The sequence below is a fragment of the Eublepharis macularius genome, chromosome 2, assembly GCF_028583425.1.
Source record: "Eublepharis macularius isolate TG4126 chromosome 2, MPM_Emac_v1.0, whole genome shotgun sequence".
NCBI lineage: Eukaryota > Metazoa > Chordata > Lepidosauria > Squamata > Eublepharidae > Eublepharis > Eublepharis macularius.
Window position 1 is genome coordinate 98,176,638 of NC_072791.1, and position 24,006 is coordinate 98,200,643.

Consider the following 24,006-nt stretch of genomic DNA (forward strand, 5'->3'; position numbering starts at 1 on the left):
TACGAGCTGCTGATTACTTCACCTGTGTGCAGCCTGGCACCTGCAGGAGACCCTGTTCAGATGAGTAAATTTGTAATTGTTTAAGCAGATACAGTAATTTATACTGTAGACCTAAAATAAGATGGGTGGACTCAATAAAGGAAGCGACGTCCTCCAGTTTGCAAGATCTGAGCAAGTATGTTAATGATAGGATATTTTGGAGGTTTTTCATTCATAGGGTCACCATAGGTCAGAGGGAACTTGACGACACACAACACACATAACACACACACTGTGGAAACACAATTATTTTTATTTATGAAATTCTGGAAGAAGCTTAAAGTAAATTTTTCTTACAAGTTATCTATAATTTGAGTGCATTCTCCTATTTTATTTATTTTAATGTTCAGTCATTTATACTATCTCCCTGGTTTTTCTGCAACTGTGAACATTTCTTCTTTATAGGCTTATCTCGTCTCTTCGTTTGTTTTAAATGTGTAATCCTATATCAAATAGCTTTTGCTGTCCATTAAAGAATTCAAGCTGTCAACAGTGTTGACTTTTATCAGTGTGTTGGGTCCTGTGTTTCGTTCAGTTTCTGTTCCATTGCATCTACCCCCATGCTGTTCCCCAGGGTCCACCAGTCCCCAGGAACTGGATTTCAGGGAGCACTGCAGGCTGTAGCAAGAATGGGGAAGTGGAAAACATCTGATCCAAAGCACAACTGTGCACACAGTGCATAGGTTCGAAGGAATTTGTAAAAAAATTACTAATGGGGCTTTATCTGTAGAGAAGTATTCATAAATAAAGAGCTTCTGTCTTTTTCCAGACAAGGACATTTATCTATGGTTATATTGTTATTAAAACTTGGAGCAGATCCAGCTCTCATTGACGGTGAAGGATACAGCAGCCTGCATTTGGCTGTGCTTTTTCAGCACATGCCCATCATAGCTTACCTCATATCAAATGGTCAGGTATGTGTTTAGTACAGTGTCCTATGTTTTATGACTTAGGTTGTGTGATGCTGTCAGATAATTTTATCAACATTATAGTGTAGTGATTAAAGTGTTAGACAAGAGAGACTTGGATTCAAATCCCCACTTACTATGAAGAACACTGGGTGACCTTGCGCCAGTCACCATTTCTCAGCCTTGTCTGGATAAAGGGGGAGGAAGAGAACCATGTATACTGCTGTGAGCACCTTAGAAAAAGGGTTGGATAAAAACCAAATGAATGAATGAACCAACAGGTTATACTTCTGCCCTGCCATAAACATCCCACTTCATGATTTTACAGATACAGCAGTCTGTAATCCTATCATACACATTTATTTTTTGGTGCAACAAATAGATGTGCCTCTTGTTACCAGTACTGCTAGTATGAGTTTTGCTTCAAGTCTGAACATTCATCTTATATTTGATACAATTTCAGATTTAAATGTAATTCTTAAAATTTAACAAATATGAAAAGTAGGCTATTCAGTTAGAATTTTTCCTTTGACTTTCTTCGTATTTTATGTTTATATGTGAAAAGTAATGTTACCTGGTGTGCACTATTTTAAGAAGTCTTACAGCACAATGCTAAACAGAGATACTTCTATGTAAGCCCATTAATTTCAACTTATTCAGGAAGAAGTAAGTCTGCTTAGGATTGCATTGTTAGTATTCCCAGTAGATCATTCCCAGTAGGGTAAGGAAACTATAAATGGTTAACGGAATATGTGACTTCATTCAGTTCAGTGCAGTAGTGGCAATTTATACCTCTAGTCTGTTAACTTCATTTCCTGAAATGTTAGTATCTTTTCATATACAGAGTGTAGATACAACTGATCACAGTGGACAAACCCCGCTTATGCTAGCAGCCTATAAAGTACTTGGGTGAGTAATAAATAATAAACTGCTTATCTTACCATATTACAATACCTGCTGAACTGATCCTTCAGAGAGAAATAAAAAATGACATATTTACTTCCAGAGCAATTATTAACAGATAACTGGGAAGCTGTTGAAAGTTGTGTTTTCATTGTGGAAATAATGATGAGGCCCCTATAAGAAGATCTTGTAGAAACTAATGTACCCATGTTTGCCATTTACTGTGGGAGTGGGACTTTTTGATAAGATAATCCAAGGTGTTTCTTCTTCCTGCCATGATTCTGTTATTGCTCCAGTATGTTAAAATTTATCACTAACTCTAAAAATGCTTCAACCAAAAGAACATATTTAAGTCTGAATTACGTTATCTTGTAAGAGTCACCTGAATGTTAAATAAAGTTACATAAGAATTTTCATGTTTTATTAAAAGCATTTTAGTATGAACATGCCTTTTAAAACAAATTTTGCTCCTTTGATACCATCTTGTGTGTTTTTTCAAATGCTTTTTATATTGCGTATCATAGAATGTATTCTCTAATGTAGTATCTAGTTAGCATACTGCTGGTTTCAGCACTGATTTACAAAACACTCTTAAGAACAGGGTTTTTTGCATTAAAGCTTCATTGTCTGATATTATTGTGAATCTAATATTTATTTATTTAACAAAAATTATATCCCACCTTTCTGCCCATATAAGGGCCACCAAATCCTTTCCTGTTGTAACTAGACATGGGCACGAACAGAAAAAAAACCCCAAATGTGTTCATTGTTCGTTGTGGCCAACAGGCTCTCCTCCAGCCATCAAGATCTCTACCACACCACTCCCAGAAACCTTACTTGAGCAGGCAACAGGAAAGGTACCAGTAATAAATTATAGCTTGGCCCAGAGCCTAGCAGCAACCCTGGAACTTGAAGAGGTAGATCCCTACTCCACCACACAGAAAGAAAATTCAAGCTCTAATGCACTCTCCCTGTCCCTCTCTCTCAAAATGCCAACAGCAAGTGTCTCTCCCTCACTGTCTGCAAACCAGAGCTGGGAGCCCCCCCCCCCCCCCCGCTCTTTGCTTCTTTGTAACAAATTTGGAGCTCCACTCTTGAAAGGAAGACCTGCATATCAAGCTAAATTGGGCTTAGATTGGGGTTTCCAGGGCAACAGCAGGAGTTCAGACAAAGTTCAGGCAGTCCCTGCCTCCAGTTGCCAAGGGAATTGATTGCAGGTGCCAGATTGTCTGGCTTGACGAACAGCAATGAACGAGGCTTGCAACAACCACTTGTTCGTTTAGAATGGGGCCTCAGGAACAGCTTGTTCGCAAACACCTGATTGGGCTGTTCGTGGCTTTTTTTAGTTCGTACTGCTGTTTGTGCCCATCTCTAGTTATAACTCAGCAAAACCCTGGCTACATAGATTCCTCTCCTAAATGGTCTTTTCCCATTAGAGAGTTGTGGGGGTTTCTAGTCAATAAATGACAGAACTCCTGTGGCTTGGCAAGTAAAATTGTTTCATTAATCATAAAACCCAACTACTTTACAACTACAGATATAATTGAATCATAATTGCTACGAACATAGCAACATTAGCAGAGACAGGATCTTTAGTGCCCTTCAGAGAAGGTACTTTGAACAAAGTTTGCAATCCCCCCCCCCGGTCATTGCCCACCACTGGCATGCTCCAGGTGCTCTCCTGGCAAGGCACTGTGACATCACTTACTGAAGTGAAGTCATTGTGCCAGCTGTGGGCATGCTCCTGCACTTTGCTGGGGCTAATTTTGGCCCCAAACAGGCTAAATTTGCCCCACATAAAGCACGGGAGCAAGCCTGTGGCTGGAGTGATGACATCGCTTCCCAGGGAGCAAGGAAAAGACTCGCACCAGGAGCGAGTTAAATGCATGGTCCCCCATCCCCCACCAGGAGGGTATAGGAGCTCTCATTAATTTTAAACATACAATGCTCATTACTCACTCATTGGGTTGGATCCTATAAAATGCAAGCAGAAGGCACTAGTGGAATTTTACCACCTTCCTCCCAGTAATCCCTGAAGCTGTTGCTAGGGATTGGGGGATCTCTGAAGACAAAATGTTGTGCAACTATAGTGAGGAAGGGGAAGAAATGAAATTGAAGTTAGCAAAGCCTCTTGTACTAGTCATTTCACTCACTTCCCCCTCTGCACTGCAGCCTGTTATCCACCATAGCAATTTGTCCAAAATGCTGTCCCAACCCCAACCATCTCCTTTTTGGTGATCAAAAGGGACTTCTGGGGTAGGGGGAAGATGGTGAAGATCTGCTTCATAGGATCAACTCATTTCCTTTGTTGGCTGAAAGGTTGTTTAACTCATCTTATACTAGAAGTGTAAAATCACACCAGTACTTGTTGTTGCATCCTATGCATAAGACAGTTAAATGCAGAAAAGAAGCAAGAGAGAGCTATCCTTATAAAGTAGCCTTTGGGGCCTGCATAATATATTGGGGCCTGCATAATATATTAGGGGGGTGGTGGAGGTGGTGTGACCTCAGTTTCCGCACATTTCCCACTGAGCGCTTATTTTAGATTTTTTGATTTTCTTAGATTCCCAGATACCAGCCTGTGACATCTAAAGTTAAGAAAATGATTTAGTATTTCAGTATGGAAGTGGCTTGTCTTGGCTAACCTTATATACTTTTACTTCCTTCTAGGCTGGAACCTACTCGTTTTTTATTAAAGTTTAATCCTTCTCTGAATACTGTAGACAGCATAGAAAAAAACACTGCATTGCATTGCGCCATTGCAGCAGGAAATGTTAGTGCTGTGGATCTACTTCTAGAAGCTGGATCCAGTTTGGACATCAAAAATGGCAAGGTGTGACTTAGTTTTATCACAAAGCTCCTGAATCCTGATAATTAATAAAATTACAAGACAGAGTTCAAAATATAGCTGTAGGGCTGCATCCTTTCCTCATTAAGTCAAAGAATCTTGAGTCTTGTTTCAAACCAAAGAACAGTGGTAGCAACATGACATATTACATTGCTGTCTGTCCCATTTTCCTAAATCATGGATGAGCTTATGCTGTTTGCAGAGAAAAGAAATTGAATGTGAGTGTTCCTTGGTGCCGTAGCCTTTACCAACATTAATCCTGTTCTAAAAACAAAATTCAAGGATCTTGAAACCTGTGTAGTGATTAGATCTGCTTATGAATTAATGCAAGATAGTGGCTGTGACCCTGTTTCAAGTCTATTTTTATTTAAACTTTTTATTTTAAAAAATAAAACAAGCCTAATACAAAATAGGAAAAATATGACAATAATAGTGGCAGATCTACACATAAGCATCTATAAAAGGTTTCCAAATATTTAAAAATAAGTCCATATACAATTGTCTATATACCAAATGTTCAAATTGATAAAGTTGTAAGATCCTTAATCCACTGAACTACAGAAGGTGGGCATTTAACTCTCCAGTGCTGTAATCTAAGTCTTTTGGCTACGGTAAGGGCATGGACGGTCTGGTTTTGTTGACCATTGGTTAGCCTCCAAGAAACAGACAAATAGTTTAAAAGTGCATAAGCCTCCTTAAAAATCAGTGAGTATTCTAACACAAATTTGATACGAGTAATGATTTTCTTTCCAAAAAACCAAATAACTGGACACTCCCAAAGAGACACATCCTATAAATTACAACACAAGCAATTAGATACTTTACTTAGTTGTTTACTAAAAAGTTGAGGTGTTGTCCAATATATCCTAAATATAGTACACACAAAAAAGTCTTACCTAAACTAAAATCTCCTTATGTGGCCTGAGACAAATCACTATTCCAGTCCCATTTACATTATGGGAGTAATACTGATCCTACTGCATGTGGTTGTAAGGATTACAGAGATTGTGCTTGATACATGTGCTGTTTGAAGCGCTGCATAAACTTTGGCTGGAATCCAAAGAACCTCATTACTTGTTCTGTGGGACCAAGTGGGTTTCTCAAACAGTAACTCGGTTGCCAGTTATATGGCAAACTGCTTTTGAAACTTTCCAAAGCAAGTTTTGATAGGACATGGCAATTTGCTGTTCAGAGAAAAAAAAACTTTTCCATTGAATATAACCAAGTCCTTGGTCACACTGAAAGTGGCTTTTTGTACTCCATCTTGCAGTGTTGATGGTATTATTTTATGAAATTACAGTATTACTAAAGCAAAATGCTTCATAAAGTTTTCTTGCTTCGCCTGTCTGAAAAGATGAAGCAGGATAAAGATACAGTAATACCTGATTAACATCAATAGGAATATTTGTAAAGGGAATAGTAATTGTTCTGTTGGTTGGAAGAGGTATCTAACTGTTAGTCTTTGAAAAGAGGTCCACCTTAAGGTACCCCACTGTGTGAATTAAATGTGTGATTTTACATGAAGCTGCTAAATAAATGTTTGAGTTGTGAAATACAAGAATAACTTTTTGAGGGATTTAGCCTGTGCCTTTATTAATCCTGTTATACTTCTTAAACATCCTTCTCTGTATGATTCCTCTGGAATTTCTCTAGGGATGATAATCCTATTTTATTTTAATTTTGCTTGGAGGTCTGACTGTATGGTGCATAGAAGAGGAGACAATTATTCAAATCACTAATGATATAATACTCCATTAATTTATCATAATTGAATTCATTTTACATAAGGATAATGTATCTATTAACCTCTTTCCCACATCACGTTTTAAACGTTTTTACAGTCTTACGATGCCAGCATAAAATTTGCTTGGTTTACACATAATACCAAACCATGCTTTGGTGTTATCTAAATGGTTCCGTAGCTCACACACTTCCTCTTTCTTTTCATGCTTTCTTTTCAAGTGTGATTTTCACTTGCCCTTCAAGCAAGATCTCGAAAGCATCATAAAACCATAGTTTCCAATTTTGTTTGGAAAGCCAGCATAAACCACGGTTTTCTGGTTCAAATGTATGCAGTTGCCTCTTCCCCCCACCAAAAAAAGAGGGATTCGGAGGGAGGAGGCTAAGTAGTGCACAAGTCCAAGACTCTGACCTTATGGCTAACTTATGGCTTGGCTTTTACATTGTGATTTGTGAGTTTGCACTAAATAGCCTCTTTGGCTTTAGGACTAGGCAGTTAATTGTGGTTTAAAATCAAATAGCCATCTAATAATTTTCCAGCAACAAAGGGAGGTACCTACTCAAAATCAACAGCTAGAAAGTGAAAACACATGAGTAGGAAGCAATTACCAATTAACAAATTCAAGGAGTCAAAGGCATATATTAAATACAAAATATTATCCTCCTATATAGTCAAAATTTCTCACATAGTCAACTTAATATTGCAAGGTAAATTTCAAACAATTACAGTATCATGATGGTGCAACACAAATACAATCAGAAAGAACATCCCACAGGTAAGCGTCCATGAAAGATTACAAGATAAGTTGTTAAAAAGTCCTTTTTATAATCAAGTGCAGTGCTTATTTTTCAAGAGGAGCTGGTGAAAGCCAAAGGCACGTCAGATCGCCCTACACACAACGCTGGCTTGACTCCGGTGTTTCATCAGATGACCTCATTAGGGGTGGTGACAGTAATTTACTTGACTTCTGCATGGGATAATTGACTGGTTGGTGCTTGAAACTGACATTACTTATTGACTTTTCGTATGGTGGATGTTCTTTCACCAATGATGTGGTCAAGCTGGCACTGTGTGTAGGGTGATCTGATGTGCCTTTGGCTTTCACCAGCTCCACCTGGAAAATAAGCACTGCACTTGATTATAAAAAGGACTTTTTACAACTTACCTTGTAATCCTTCATGAAAGCTTACCTGTGGGATGTTCTTCCTGATTGTATTTGTGTTGCACAATCATGACACTGTAATTGAAATTTACCTTGCAATATTAGGTTGACTATGAGAAATTTTGACTGTATATGAGGATAATATTTTGTATTAATATATGCCCTTGACTCCCTGAATTTGTTAATTGGCAATTGCTTCCTACTCGTGTGTTTTCACTATCTAATAATTTTCAGCTGTTACTAATTTTTCTTGGTTTTTAAATTAATTAATACATTTTTTTAAAGGGAGACAGACCACTTGACCTTGCTCATCAAACTCAGCATCGCTTAATTATTCATCTGATAACGGAAGAGGAAAGAATGAGAGCCAGAAAAAATTCCAGGTTTCTGAGAATACTGGGAAGAAATGAGGTATTATATACTGAAATATTTCAGAACACAGCAGTACACTTAACATAAAAAGTAATTTGTGTTTAAATTAGGGGTATTATCAGATTTACACAGACTGGTTAGAGGTGAAACCAGGATTTACTGAAATTAGGGCGGGGGTAAATCTGGCATGATACAGTGCGTGGTGGAGTTATGAAGTAGGAGAAGCAAGAAGGAAGTACAACTTGGGGGAAAGGACTTATCTGAGACTTAGTGTCAGGAGGGTCTGTGTGCTGTTCACAGAAATAGAGCAGATAGCCAAGTGAGCCATAAAGTTGCAAGGCTTAGGTCTTAAGAGAGCTCTTGTACCTTTAATAATAGCAAAGTAAAATTCCCCAGGTATGTTTTTCCATCATGGTATCAGTGTGGGATGGAAGGTAACTGGCCAATTTGTGCCAGAGATGCAGTCCTTTGGGATGATTTTTGCCTTTGGCTCCTAGCTGTGGCTCTTGCCTGGTGGCCTTCAGGAGAGACAGTTGGGAGCAAACTTCCCTGTCCCTGTGACCCACGAGTGGTATCAGCTTGCAGCTGTTGGATTGAACTTTATCATATGAGTGGGTAAATATGCTTTTGTGGGGAGGGGGAAGAGGTGCCACCATTGAGGTACTGATGGGCAGAGGGCAATATGGTGGTGGGAGGGAGGAGGGGCCAGGTGAGGAGAAGGAAGAGTTCTGAAGTTATGCTTATCCCTCCTTCTCCCAACTAAAAGGTCCTTGGTAATCCTGCTGATCAACCATTGAGCCTGAATGTTTCTGTTGAATGCCAGGTTAATCCAAAATAAAAATAAAACATATCTCATCCAGGATTTGATAGTGGATGAGGAGACTGATCTGGTATGTATTACTGAGACCTGGATGGGAGGGGTAGCTCTTCCAGCTTTGCTGCCTGTTCTTGTGGTACAGCATCAGCCTAGGCTTGGTGGACAGGGAAGGGCATGGCTGTGTTTTGTTGGGCCATGCGGGTGCTTTGTTGTGCTGACTCCCCATTTGAGTGCATGTACTTGATGCTGTGGACTCTGGATAAAACAGAGATCCTGTTGGTGTACTGTCCACCACCCATCTGCCCAATGGTCTCCCTGCCTCAGCTGATTGAGGCTGTCTTGGATTTAGTGCTGAAGATCCCAAGATTTGTTGTCCTTGGGCACATCAGGGTCCATGCTGAGGCTGCCCTGATGGGAGATGCTCAGGACTTCTTGGCCACCATGAAGACCATGGGGCTGTCCCAGAACTTTCTAGTCCTTACATGTATAATGGACAATACAATTGATTTGTTTTTTTCTCTGGGGACAAAATGCATGGATTGATAATGGGGATATTTTTCACTCTGCTGTTGCCATGGGGTGCCTCAGGGATCTGTCCTGGGCCCTGTGTTGTTCAACATCTTTATAAATGATGTAGATGAAGAAATAGGGGGGATGCTCATTAAATTTGCAGATGCCACTAATTTGGGAAGGATAGCTAATACAGTAGAAGATTCAGGATGATCTTGACAGGCTGGAAAACTGGCCTAAAAGTAACAAAATTAATTTCAACAGAGATAAATGTAAAGTTCTGCATTTAGGCAGGAAAAAATCAAATGCATAATTAAAGAATGGGTGAGACTTGCCTTAGCAGCAGTACATGTAAAAAGGATCTGGGGTCTTAGTGGACCATACACTGAACATAAGTATGATGTAATAGCTAAAAAGGCAGATGTTATTTTGGGTTGCATCAATGAAAATAGATTGTCCAGATAATGGCCAAATCCACATGTCTCAAGTTTTCCGCTTTTTTCCCGCCCATTATTCGCTTCTCAGAGGGCTGTTCACATACTCTTACCTCAATCCCGCCATTCTCTCACGTCTTTTGCGTTGTGCCTCAGACGAATTTGTCATGCGTTCAAACGCTTCTCTTGCACGGTTCTCACCGTAGATGTGAACAAATAGAAGCATTTCACAAGGAGACCGCCCCCTTCAAACCACCCCACTTCCGTGTTTGCAGCCTTTCTGGAACACCATCCCTCTTTGCCGTGCAATTATCAAGCTTTTCCACTCTCTCCGCAGCATGCCTGCCTGCCCGCCCTTTCCCTTTTTTTTTTAAAGGGGACTTTCCCAGCATTGTTGCACAATCCCGGCCATAAATCTTAATCGGGGTGCTCCAAAATCCCCACGGAGATATCAAGGGGTGGTGTCATTTCCATTTCCGTGTCATTTTTAGGATGCCGAACAGTCAGAAATATCGGTGGCTGTTAAAATTAATTTTTTTTAACTGTTGAAATTACTGTTATAGCGGAAATCCGTCATTCTAACATTACATTCAAGCGTCAAATAATTAGTCTGCCTGTTTGGAGAGTTTGGATCACCCTCACCTTAAATATCAGTTCAAATTAGCCCGCCAGAATAATGGTCCAATGGATTTCAAAGAAGAAGGCATAGAATATCATTAACCAATCACAGGCATCATAGGAGTGTGGCCTGGCCATAGCAATTTAGCAAAAAAACGCTATAGTGGAAATCTGATGAAAAAAAGGGGGAAAAAATGAACGTGATGTCATCATCGGCGATGTCGGATCTAAACCCACCCCGTATTGCGCGATTGTACCAGGGATGTGAACGAAGTATAGCACGAGGCAGCGGCAGTAAGAGAAGGGAAGTGAACACAGACTGGGACATTGCGGGATAGAATCCAGCGCGTAATGCACATGAAAAGCGGAAGGTAGAGAAGTGTGGATTTGGCCTATGTGATGTGATGGCATCACTTTGCTCTGGTTAGATCTCATTTGGAATACTGTGTTCAGTGTTGGGCAACGTAGTTTGAGAAGGGTGTTGACAAGCTGGAACATGTCCAAAGGAAGGCAGCAATGATGGTGAGAGGTCTGGAAATCGAAGTCCTATGAGAAAAGGTTGAAGGAATTGAATATGTTTAGCCTGGAGAGGATATGATTGTGATATAATAACTAGGGGTGTGTGCCCGAAAAATATTCGGGTTTCCCACTTCGGGTTTCCCAATTCGGGATAAAGGTGTTTAAATGCTTCGGTTTGCTCTGTAAAGATTCAAGAATCTTTACAGAGCACACTGAAGCTCAAAGCAGCACTTTTCTTGCTGTTTGCAAACGGCAAGAAAAGTGTTGCTTTCAAATGCCGGCTGCATTGGAGTTGGCTGGGGCTTTAATTTTGGTGGAGGGAATTACCAACCTCCAGGTGGTGGCTGGAGATCTGCCAGAATTACAACTGATTTCTGGGCAACAGATTAGTTCCCCTGGAAAATATGGCTGTTCAAAAGGCAACAGATCAGTTCTCCTTTCCTGCTGCTCCTCTGTTGGCTAGTGCTGTCTCTGACCCATGACTGAGGGAGCAAGCGCAGGAAGACGTGGAGAGTGAGTTTTCTCTGTTGTGGTGGTGATGCCAATTGTTTGTGGGTGCAACCACTGTGTGACTCTTCTTCAGACTTGGTGGGAAGCTAACTGGTAATGGGTACACACCAGGTTCTTTGACCCCCAGACCCAACTATGACAAAGAAGGTGGGTGGCCAGCAGGAGCAGTGAGGGCCTTGCTTTGCCTTGAGGAGGGGAGGGGAAAGAGCTTCAATAGCTGCAGGTGGCACAATAACGTCACTTCCAGAAGTAACGTCATTGTGCCAGGGCCCAGAGCACACAGGTGTGAAGTGCGCACATGAAGATCGTTCCCCCTGTGGGTATTGGGGTCCTCCCTGTGCCCTGTGTCTGGGATTTTCTGGGAGACCATCTGGCAATCCTACATACTGCACAACTCACCAGACAAGATTTTCCTTTCAAGCCTTGCTCTCTGTGCCGTACCATCAGATGTGAGGCAAGTATCAACCAGAGACAGGCCATTATCAATAGTGGCATCTGGTTATGGAATGCCCTTTCCCTTAAGGCTGACCTGGCACTTTCACTGATTTCTTTTAGGTGCCAGGACAAAACTTTTCTGTTTACCCAGGCTGTTAATTAAGGGTTGATCTTTTAAAACCATTTTTATTGTTTGTTTTATATTTTATTTTGTAAGCTGCTTTGAGCAAATTTCCCTCGATGGGTGGCATTAAAATTTTGTAAGTCTGACTTTTACAAAATTCTGTCTTCTGAATAACACTTGGTGGCAACAAGAGCCTTCTTAGAGTCTGAACCTTGGTATAATTAAATAACAATAAGGAAAAATGGACAGCTAGTAGAGAAGGCTTTCTCTTGTTGATTTAAACAAAACAGCTGTATTTGTTGCTTATAGGCCTTGTTGAAATACTGCTGGGTGGAGGGGCTCCTGATGCTAGGTTGGCTCTACATTGAGATAGATAGGCTAGATTGTACTAGGGATCATTAAGCAATTAATTATACCTGACCTGAACCATTTACCCCCTTGTTTCCTCTCTTGGTTTCTTCCATACCACATTGCAATGGAAATCTTTTTTACTTTCTTTTTTCTTAGTTCATGCTTTTGCTGGTGACGGCATTGATATTGATGTGGGCTATAGGATATATAGCGGACTTAAATTCTGATTCTTGGCTTTTGAAAGGAAGCTTGCTGCTTTTCATATGTGTTATCATCTCCCTGTTTGCAAGGTATGTAGATCTACCTTTCTCATTGATGTTGAATCTATATTGCAGAAACTGGTTATTGGAACTATTGGTATTGTATATAGCATTCGAGTATTGGCACAATACAAATAAAGTCAGAAATGACCCATTACTACAGATATCAATCAGATTTAATGTATGCTCTTAATTTTAGTGATAACTTAATTATTCCAATGGTTACCTTACACACCATGATATTCCCACATGGAAGGAACCTGCCTATAGATTGACATGTTTGGCAGCTCCCCACATATAATTTACTGTGCAGATCCCCAGTGCACGTAATCTGGAAAATCACAACTGATCACTGCTTACCATGAATCTAAATTGAATTGTGTAAGTTTAGGATTGTTACAAGTAGGGTTGCCAGGTCCCCTTATCGTCCTGGTAGGAGGTGGGGGGGACCTGGTACTCACTGTAAAATAGCAAAGAGTCCAGTAGCACCTTTAAGACTAACCAACTTTATTATAGCATAAGCTTTCGAGAACCACAGATCTCTTCGTCTGATGCATGCATCTGATGAAGAGAGTTGTGGTTCTCGAAAGCTTATGCTACAATAAAGTTGGTTAGTCTTAAAGGTGCTACTACTGGACTCTTTGCTATTTTGTTACTACAGACTAACATGGCTAACTCCTCTGGTACTCACTGTGTTTCTCTCCTCACTTGCGTGATTCCAGCACAGCGTGATGATGTCACTTCTGAGAATGAAGTCACCATGCAGGCCCTAAGAACACTCCCGTGCTTCACACCAGGCCTATTTGGGCCCCAAACAGGCCAATTCTTTTCTTTCTTTTCTATTACTGTTCATTTGACCCAGTGGTCTCAAACAGCCAACGATACTTTAGGTTTAAGCAATTAATAGAAAACTACCCACCTAATGCTAAGGTTTATGAAGTTGCTTTAAAATATTTCTGTATTTCTACAATGGCAGCAAAAAATCTAGCAACCCTATATGTAACCCATCCATCCATATTTATTGCTCAGAGAGCCAGTTTGGTGTAGTGGTTAAGAGCGTGGGACTCTAATATGGAGAGCCAGGTTTGATTCCCCGCTCCTCCACTTGAAGCCAGCTGGGTGACCTTGAGCTAGTCACAGTTCTCTGGAGCTCTCTCAGCCCCTCCCACCTCACAGGGTGTTTTGTTGTGGGGATAATAATGGCATACTTTGTAAACTGCTCTGAGTGAGCATAAAGTTGTCCTGAAGGGCGGTATATAAATCAAATGTTGTTGTTATTATTCAGTAGCCTAGAAGTCTGAGCAGTTGGAGAAGCAAAATCCTTATTAATTAAGGGGAAAATCAGATCCTGTCTGAGTTTTAAAAATTCAGAGCAGCTTAAGAGTATATGGTCAATAGATTCAATGCAATTAAAGTTGCAATTGCATGTTCTCTCTGAGTATGAAATACCAGCATGTCTACCTGACAAGACTGCAGATGGTAAAGCATTAAGATGCGCCAACTTAAAGGCACGTCTATATTTAGGATATGTTAAATTGCAAAAATACACTGGGATACAAACTGGTAGGGAACTGTGAAGGTTAAGCAAACTCTTCTTGACCTTATTGATGTACTTCTATAATCTAGATGCTTCAAACGAATTTCAGTCATATGTCTTAGCTCATCAAAATTTACTCTCCCCATCAGTTCTGTTGAAAATCCATAGGCATGTTAGCTTATAATTCACCAGTTTATCTCAATCGCTGTTATGATTGTCTAATTTAATAAGACTAAGTAAACTTAACTCCAGATCTGACTTCAGGATCTTTAGCTTTAAATTAAATGTCCTCCACCTTGCCCTAGCTTCATAAGAGATTTTACCCACTTCAGCTCTTAGAACAACACTGACCACACATTTGGTGGCCCCCAGTAGACTGTGAAGAAACTTATTTAATGATCAATCAATATCCTCAGTAACACCTATCCATAAAACAGCTGCATATAACAGATTACCACCTACCTTAGAGTTAAATACTCTGAGTGCTGAAGGTATGTATTGCCCCCCTGAAGTATAAAAGAATCTAATGATTGCTTTCCCAATACCGTTTGCAGCTCTTATTGCTGATATCATGAGTTCTTCATGATACAGCATTATGCTGCATCATTAACATGCGTAAAAACTGGCGCCAAAACCTCTGCCCACCAGGTTGCGGTTGATTTAAGTAATTCGGGGGGACCATGTCAGGGTGAGGAGCTTTACCTGAGTTCATATGAGTTATTAAAGTTCTAACTTCTTCAACTGAGACAGGAGGCCACACATTGGTGCCGGAAGGTAAAGCCAGCTGAGCATTTGAGTCAGCCACAGTTGGATCAGAAAACAAAGCTCTAAAATGTTCTTTCCAACAGTCGGCTGAAATATGATATGAAACCAGAGGCCTAGAATTCAATTTTTCGGCTATAGTACTCCAAAAAAAGTTTACTATCTTTCTGCTTTGCAGCCCAAATTAAATGGTCCCACTCCAGCCACAGGGCTTTTCTTAAGTTTAACAACAGCTTCATATTCCCGCATCAGAAGAAATAGATACTATAACATTTACCTTGATTTACAGATTTTAAACTGGCGGTGCATATTTGAATGCTCTGCCTGCAGTCTGCATCAAACCACAAAGTTCCCTTTGTGACACCCAAAGAACTTTTAGCCAAACAATCAGATGTATGTATCAGTTGGAGTAAGTCTATCCAGTCCTTTAAGATGTCTAAAAGGTCTGAGGCATTCATGCAAATGGCAATCAAAGTCTTAAGATAAATTGTTTTGGGATGGGTTCTTCAGTTTTCATCCTTGTAGTTTGACTCCAGCGCAAAGGTCTAAATTTACCATGAGTTTGCTTAAACTGCAAGGACTCTTGACATGGATAATTAGCTTTGCCTGGGACCAAAAGAACCATTTCTAAAGGGAGATGATCACTCCCCAGATACTCAGTTGTTCCAAGAAATTCAATTAAGCCAAACAATTCAAAGGAAACAATAAAATAATCAATAACACTAGCACTGGAGTGGTTTACACATGTATAATCCCTGCACTTATCAACTTGAGGGCAACTGTTGACAATCTTCAAACCGTTGTTAACTATAAGTGAGGGGGTCAGTATAGAATCCTCAAAACTGGGTGGTGGTACTGATGCATCATTTAGTAGATAGGCAAACCTATTGGTGAATACAGTTGGTGAAAACTGCTGAAAATATTCCTCCAGCTTACTTTGCTTTGCAACTGGACGTCCCCCATGTAATGAACAGACCTCCCCCCCTGCTAATTATTATTGATCTATTACCAGGGACTAGCCTATATAAAACCAATTAGATAAATATATAAAATAATTCCTAATAGGATAAAAGGCTTAGAATTAATAGAGTTTATAAAATACAGGATACTATTATGTTAAAATATGACTCTAGTAAAATCCCCAGATTAAAACCCCAATAATAAAATACTGATAAAATAGCTAAAGTAGCTATATAATTAAAAATAAAATCAACAGTTGCAGCTCAGAGAAACTGAGAATATTAATACATTTGTACCATAAAGCACAAACCCAGTACACAACTGCCCCCATAAGGGCAGTTTTATAATGAATAAAATAACAACAACAAACCAAACATGTAAAACACTCACAAACCACAACCTCTACCACAACCTAAGTTAAATTAAATTAAATAGAATACTAGGATACTAGAAAGAATAAGAACTAAAAAGAAAGGGAGAGGAGAGAGAATTCTCTCCATCCCAACAACCAACGCCTGGATAGCAGATTATTTGAGCTCAGCATTTTTCCAAGTGGGAGGGAAAAAACTTCCAGTCGACTAAAGTCAGCCACTTCAAAACAAAACAGCTACTCCCCTGGCTACAACAAACTATACTGTACTACAGAGCAAGAAAAAAAAGCCTAGTATAAAACAAACTATAGTTAAATTAAACATTCACTTCAACTGGAGCTCAGCATCTGCATTTGCTGACTAAATGGAACCAAATGAGCCGATTCTTCAGCCCAATTTGGGGTAGTGCGAAACATGGGAGCACTCACAAGGCCTGCACAATGACATCACTCTTGGGAGTTACGTCACCATGCTGCACCGAGATTGCACCTGGGAGGCTTGTTCTCCAGTGGTCCTACGAGTGGGGCAGTCCTCACTTTTGGGATATAGCTCCTCCTCTCCGAAGGCAGGGTCAGTCAGCAGATTTTGATCCCGGAGGGGAAGGTCTTGTCCTTGGAATCCCCAGTCTTTCTGGCCCTGTCATCCGAGCAGGACATCTTCAGCAACGCTCTGCAGAGCACAGCGATCTTGATGAAGAAGAAACTGCCAGAGATGAGCCGGGTATGGCGGCATGCGCCTGTAATCCCAATACTCAGGGAGGCCGAGGCCACAGGCAGTGCAGAGCTTGCAGGAGAAAGGAAAGGCCCTACCGCCTACCCCACACCCATTTCACTCGGAGTGATGGCGAGCATTAGAGCCAGAGGTCCCTAGGTTCTCCTAGGTTATACAGCCACAACCGCAAAACTCCACCGAGGTTCCCCACCTTTGGGTTGGGAGGAACCCCCTCTCAGATGGCCAGAGGGTGAGGTGTTTGAGTCCACAGTAGCCTGTTGTAGAGATCAATATGATCAGGAACTCCCTCAGGCTTGGAAGGAGTAGCCTCCAACAGCAGCAGAGGACCTGCTCCAACCCCGGCAGCCCCAATTGAACCACGGTAAGAGTGATCTTGTGGGAAACGGGGGCTGCAAAAGGAAGGAGGGAGGAGAAAAGAGTAGCAGGAGCCTCAGAGCTAGCTCGCCCTAAATAAAAGAGAGCCCTCCTTTGTTTCTCTTTCTTTTCAGCCAGGACTTGTGAGGTGTGCTTTCACTTTCATTTCTCCTTTTGGCAAGAAAATTTCTGATGGCAGAATGTCAGCAAAGGCGGGCCTAGCCACCTCACAGGCCTCAAAGGGCGTAAGCCTGCGGACTAGACTTTCCAAACTCCCAGGCCTCAGCCCCTTCTAGGCCTCTCAACAGGTCAATGAAAGAGAAATGCCCAAGGGCCTGGATGGCAGAATGTCAGCAAAGGCAGGCCTAGCTGCCTCCCAGGCCTCAAAGAGCATAAGCCTGTGGCCTAGACTTTCCAAACTCCCAGGCCTCAGCCCCTTCTAGGCCTCTCAACAGGTCAATGAAAGAGAAATGCCCAAGGGCCTGGATGGCAGAATGTCAGCAAAGGCAGGCCTAGCTGCCTCCCAGGCCTCAAAGAGCATAAGCCTGTGGCCTAGACTTTCCAAACTCCGAGGCCTCAGCCCCTTCTAGGCCTCTCAACAGGTCAATGAAAGAGAAAAGTCCCAAGGGCCTGGACCCGTCAGGCAAGAATGCCTGGAAAATTTTCTGCTGGTGGTATGTCAGCAAAGGCAGGCCTAGCCTCCTTCCAGGCCTTAGAGAGTGCAAGCCTGCTGCCTAGACTTGCCCACCTCCCAGGCCTCGGCCTACTCCCGGGCCTCTCAAGAGGCTAGTGAAAGGAAGAAGGTCTGGGGTTTGCATCCACCAGGCAAGGAAACCTGAAGTGAGTTGCTGTAATGTTGTGGTTAAGTGCTGGGCCATGAATCATTACCTTGCTGGTTCGAGTCCCATAATTGCATGAATTATGGCACTCGGTGGCTGACCTTGGGTAAACCAGTCTCTTTTTTTTTTATAATTTTTTTTATTTTTAATTACTAACCTCAAAAACTACAAAAAAAGGAACAGGGGGAAAGGGAAGAAACAACATATAAAAACACACACACTACATCTACAAGTATTGCATTCCCTTCATAATACAATTATATAAAGTTAAACTTTCTAATATGCTATTAGATTGGTAGATCTTATAAAATACGAACTACAGTCAGGATCAGGTCTTCTTCCCCCCCTCTGCGTCTCGGTCGCAGCTCTTTCTGAACAGCTACAGTAGCTGCACTCCCTCCCTCCTCCCCATTCCCCCCTTCAGATTCTAAATCCTCTCCTTGCTGGAACTCTTGATGATTAAACACAAAGTCCCTCAGCTGTACTTCCGATGTTATCTTGTAGGCTTGGTCTTTATAACTGAACCAGATACCTTCCGGAAATAACCATTTGTATTTTATTTCACGCTTCCTCAGAAGAGCTGCAAACCTTTTATATTTGAATCTTCTTTTCCGAGCTAAAAATGGAACGTCCTTCAATATCTTAACCTTGTTGCCAAGAAAGTCCAAGTCCACATTGTATGAATTATATAAGATGGTGTCCCGAGTCTTCTTAGATGAAAAATCGATAATAATCTCGCGAGGCAGCTGACGCTTCGTTGCATATTTTGAAGATGTCCGGCGGACTTCCAGAATATCACTTTTTAACTCTTCTTTAGTTGCCTTTGTGGATGACGCCAAAAGTTCCGACACCAAATCCTTTAAGTTTTCACTTTCCTCCTCCTTCACATTCTGAAGACGCAATACCGTCTGAGCACGATCCACTTGTAACCCTATCAATTGATTCTCCAAAAGCTTTACTTCTTTGTTTGTTGCTTTCATGAGTACTGCATTTTCCCGAGCAGACTGCTCTGCCCCAGACGCTACATCTTTAATGGTTTTCACTTCGTTCTCAACTGAGCCAACCCTTTGACCGATTTCATTTAGCTTATCAACAAAGGGCTTCATAGCTTCAACAACCGACCGTTTAACCACCTCTTCAAGAGACTCTCCTTTCCCCTGCAAAGCAGCTGAAACAGATTTGCCCACAGCAGGGCTCTGCTTTTTCGTCGCCATCTTAGTGGGGGGGGGGAGTCCGCCAACTAAGTTCCAAAACTCAATGAAGGGGAAGATATCCGAACCTTCTTAGCTTCAACTCCCACCAATCCTTCGCATACACTTGGAATGACAGAAGGGATTCGCTTACTTACAGGTTTTCACCTTAAATCTGCTTGTTGCCGTTCTCCATGGCCCAGCAGCACGCGATGTGCTGCGCAAGTCTGCCGGCCTCCATAGGAGCAGACGGGCAATTTACCCCCTGCATCGACTTCAGGGGGCTCTTCCCGCAGCACTCCAGACCCTGACCCCCTCACTGGGAGTCCTGGGGGTTAACCCTCGCAGGTCAACCACCCGGTCAGGCTGCTCGGGCGCTTCCTCCCGGACCTGCGGAGAGGAGCATCCGACATGGCCGGGAAAACGAAACCGACCTCACCAGTCTCAATTACCTAGCGGTTCTGGGGGAATAATGATAATTCGGACCTTATCACAGCCACTGACTTGGTTAGTCCAGGCAAGCCAGATCTCATCAGATCTCAGTACCTTCAGCAGGGTTGGCCTTGGTTAGCAATTGGATGGGAGACCTCCAAAAAAGACCAGTGCTGCAGAGGCAACTATGACTGGAAGACATTTTCCACCACTAAGGGGAAAGAAATTACATGCCCCCTATTTACATAGTCACAGCCATAGTTACTATTTAACAAACAAACTGGCATGCCCCTGGATGGAAATAAGGAATTCAAAGCGGTCCTGAAGGCACACCAACAAATAGTCTAGCGGCTAGACTCTCAGATGGTCAAGAGAGGCATTCCAGTTTGGGGGTCTGCCTCCAGATAGGTAAAGGAGTGCCCCCTCCCCCAGATTAAAGAGGAGGCAAGAGCCATTAAGGGCACATATCTCGGTTAAGCCTTCAACCGGAGGACCCTGAGCTATCAGTTTTCTCTCTCAGCCAAGAAAAAAGGGGAGCTGTTAAAAGAAGGGAAAATTCCCTAGCAAGTCTTCCTCAGGAGCCGTATCCTAGAAGGCTCCCTAAGGTGATGAGGATCCTGGAGTCTTCTCCCTTAAGGACTAAGGGGTTGGAGAGAATCCTCCCTAGAATCAGGAATAATCCCATCGGATTCCCTTCCAGTAGTCTCTCATACTTGTAGAAGTCTAAGGGGGAAACTCTGGCAAAACTAACTACTCTAACTTCCTCTTTCCCCCAAGTCTTATACATTAGTTCCAGGGGTTACTAAGAGGATCAACCTGCCATTGGTGAATGATCTGGTAACCAGCCTGCTGTCTAATACTTTGCTGCCCATTGACAAGGACGGACAACCTAGGATTCCAGCATCAAATGATTTGAACTGGCTATGCACAGAAAATTGGAAGTTTCCACTACATCCTTCAGTGCATTGGTGACAGCTCCACTCCCTCCTAGAGTCACATTCTCTTGGGTCTCAGACCTGGCTTCAGTGAGCAGTAAACTCCTTTAAAGAGCCAAAGAGCAAAACTAAGAAAATAGCCCCAGCATTATGCTTTGCTGTGGTCAACTAAAACCATGGTTTTTCAGGTAACCAGGCACAGCACTTAGCTTAGAAATTAGAACGTGGACCATTTGCCCCAAAGCCAATGTAACCACAGTTCCTTTCAAAGATATCAACCAATATCAAGATACAAAAGATGCTTTGATCCCATGACCTCATGTCCCCTAAAGGAACTGACCTTTAAAGCCATCTTTCAGATGAGAATAAAATCAGCTAGACAAGTGTCAGAATGGCAGGCACTAGCAGTAGATAAAGATCCATGCCCTTTCCTCCAAGATGGTGGAGCAAGTTATGAACAAAACCAACTTTCTTCCAAAGGTGAACTCCATGTTTTCACATAGGACAGGAGAGATAGTACTTCCGTCCTTCTAACCTAATCCAAAGCACAGGAAGAGGGGAAAAAACCCCTCACTTCCTTGATATAAGTAGAGATGTGAGATTCCACTTGGGCAGGACTAAACAGTGTTTCAGAAGTCTGGGTCGCTAGTTGTGTGTTTGCAGGAAGTTCTCCTTGGGACAGAGAGTGTCCTTTTCTTGGCTAAGTAGGTAAAGCAGAGGGTACATAATTCTGGCATGTCAAGCCAGAGGCCTTCAGGGTGCACTCACTAAGGGAAACAGTGACACAGGCAGCCTATAAATCCTTTAGTAGTTAGAAACAATCGATAAGGTGGTCACATGGAAATCAGTATATTCTCTCATCAAGAAATATAGATAAGTTGTCCTCCCCAGAGACAACCTTCAGCAGGAGGGTACTACAACACACCCCCTAGGCCTGGAAGCCGGACTACCCACCCTGGGGCACACTGCTCTTGTACGTCCCAAAAGTAAGGTCTGCCCCACTCCTAGGACCACTGGAGAATGGAAGATTTGTATTCACTTACCGTGAAGGTTCCTTTCTCTGTGGTTCAGGAGTGGGACAGTCCTGCCCACCCAAGATTCTTGCAGGGCAGCTTCTAGGATTAGATGAAGCATTAGGATGATAGTCTTCCTCCCAGCAGACTCAAGGGAGGGACCTTTCTATTTATTTAAAAAAATTGAGGGGAGTTGTTAATTTCCCTCTTGGTATCATGATGGGGAGTCAGGTCTTGGGAACAGACTGGTGGTTCCAGGGACAAGCCCCTCCCCTCTGGGATCAAAATCAGCTGACTGACCCTGCCTTCAGAGAGGAGGAGCTGTATCCCAAACGTAAGGACTGCCCCACTCCTGGACCACTGAGAAAGGAAGCTTCACGGTAAGTGAATACAAATCTTCCATTCCCCCGCCTTTCCCCCCTAAGTGGTGGAGGGGGCAGAGGCTGGGAGCAGGAGATCCCCCACCCGTACCTGAGACCTGGCACCCCTAGTTGCAGGTAATGTGTGTTTCTTGTGGTTTCCAACATTGAAATTATTGCTGTATAAGAAAATCATGTGTGAATCAGATTTGTTGTTGTTTGAGTTCTGCCCTCAACCATACTTTATGAACAAACACAGTAACACCAGGAAATCATTCCATTAAATGATTATTTGGATTGTGTTTCAGATGTTATACTGAAATATCTTTTAAACTTCCATTTCAGGCAGTTTGTAGGGTTCAACAAACTGAAATATTTTCCAGTAGCATTTTTGCTTGGCTCTGTCTTCTGGATATCTGTGACCTGTTTCATCTGGTTCCTGCCTGATATCCTTTTGTGTGATAAATTTCACTGACTGAACACAGGTCTTATTCTTGTAGACATGAACAGGCTTGATTTTTCATGAAAAGCTTAGAGACTCTTGCAAGGGTGCTTTGCGAGGCTCATGGCATCATTTTATAGGAACTTTGAATGAAAATATTGACCTGGTTGTACCATGTGATTTTCAGTTAAAATAACATAAAACACGGTTTTTCATCTTCGTTACTGCTTTTGTGAAGAAAGGATTATAATGTGTAATTATTAAGATTTATTATTATTATTAAGGTGTATTATTATCTAGACAAATGTACTGTCAGTGGCCTCAATACAGGAATGAGGGCACAGCATGAGACTGGTTATCGCTTTGTCTTCTTAAAGCCCTTTCCCATCTAACTATTAGCATTGTCAGCTTCCAGCATGACTGGTGATGTGTTTAGAGGAGAGTGGTGTTGTTGCTGTTGCTGTTGCTGTTGCTGCTGTTGTTGCCAGAATCATTCAAATTATTGAAAATGTTGTATATGTCTACAGAAGAGGGGTTTTTTCCCAGTGCTCCCCAAAATGTTCCTGTTTTTCATTGGAAAAATTGAGGAAGTCCTCAGATTGAAATGCTTTGTATGACAAAGTTTTTCTCACTCAAAAACAAAATATTTCATAGGAGCTTTTTTTCAGTGTTCTCTCAAATTTTCTAAATTTTTCTATGAGAAATATTGAGGCGAGGGAGCCCTTGGGAAAAAAAACCTTCCCCCCCCCCCAATGTTTTTGTTCCTTTTTTTTTTTTACACCAAGCTTTTACCTCTCTATATGAATTTAAACTAAAATGTTACAGTATGCTTAAAGTATATGTATGTTTTTCTGGCAACATTTCTGTGTGGCCCTTTATCCCACTTCTGTGTGGACTTGTGTGCTCTCCTCATCTCTGTATTTGGCATGGAATTGCTAGTTTGCTGTTTTGTGTACATTTTATGAATTTGCATATGTTTTACATACAAGTATTATATTTTCTGCCTTGCATCTTCTTTGTTACTACACAGAGAGCTTTATTTTTCAGATTGTAAAACACTTCAAAAAAGGTTGGAGAGTGGAGAGGCATTTGGATGTAACAATAATTACTGTTTTAAGCCAGCTTTAATCTACGTCATTGCCAAATAGTATTTCATTGTTAATTACTGCACCCTTAAAGTGGCATTTTTTTTGCATGGTTTCTAATGAGATCTCATTAGTACAGTTATCTGAATTAATTCCTGTGAACTGTTGGGGTACATTCCAGCTAGAGATGCAAACATAAATTTGCCTGGTTCCCAAGAAAGATATTTGATGCTATTGCTGCACGACTGAGGCTTCATCTTTAAAAATATATTTTAAATTATGTCATTGTAGAACTGCATTCCAGTCATTAAATTTTCAATCATGACAATTTTTATTCACTTTATGAAAAAAAAGCAATTTTCACACATGGGTTCTGTATGTGTGTTCCCACTAGAGATGGGCACGAACCGGGGAAATGCCACAAACTGTGTTTCACGAACCACA

At 41.6% G+C, this 24,006-nt stretch overlaps 1 protein-coding gene across 1 annotated transcript in view; it reads left to right on the plus strand.

Moving 5' to 3' along the window:
• The window catches only part of ZDHHC13 (zinc finger DHHC-type palmitoyltransferase 13), a 60,297-nt gene that overhangs the window by 15,699 nt on the left and 20,592 nt on the right, over nt 1–24,006 (plus strand). The window contains exons 5-10 of the mRNA XM_054970979.1: nt 809–953; nt 1,792–1,856; nt 4,521–4,683; nt 7,887–8,012; nt 12,448–12,581; nt 22,381–22,481. Coding sequence (XP_054826954.1) covers nt 809–953; nt 1,792–1,856; nt 4,521–4,683; nt 7,887–8,012; nt 12,448–12,581; nt 22,381–22,481 — 734 coding nt within the window. The remainder of the gene's footprint in view (nt 1–808; nt 954–1,791; nt 1,857–4,520; nt 4,684–7,886; nt 8,013–12,447; nt 12,582–22,380; nt 22,482–24,006) is intronic.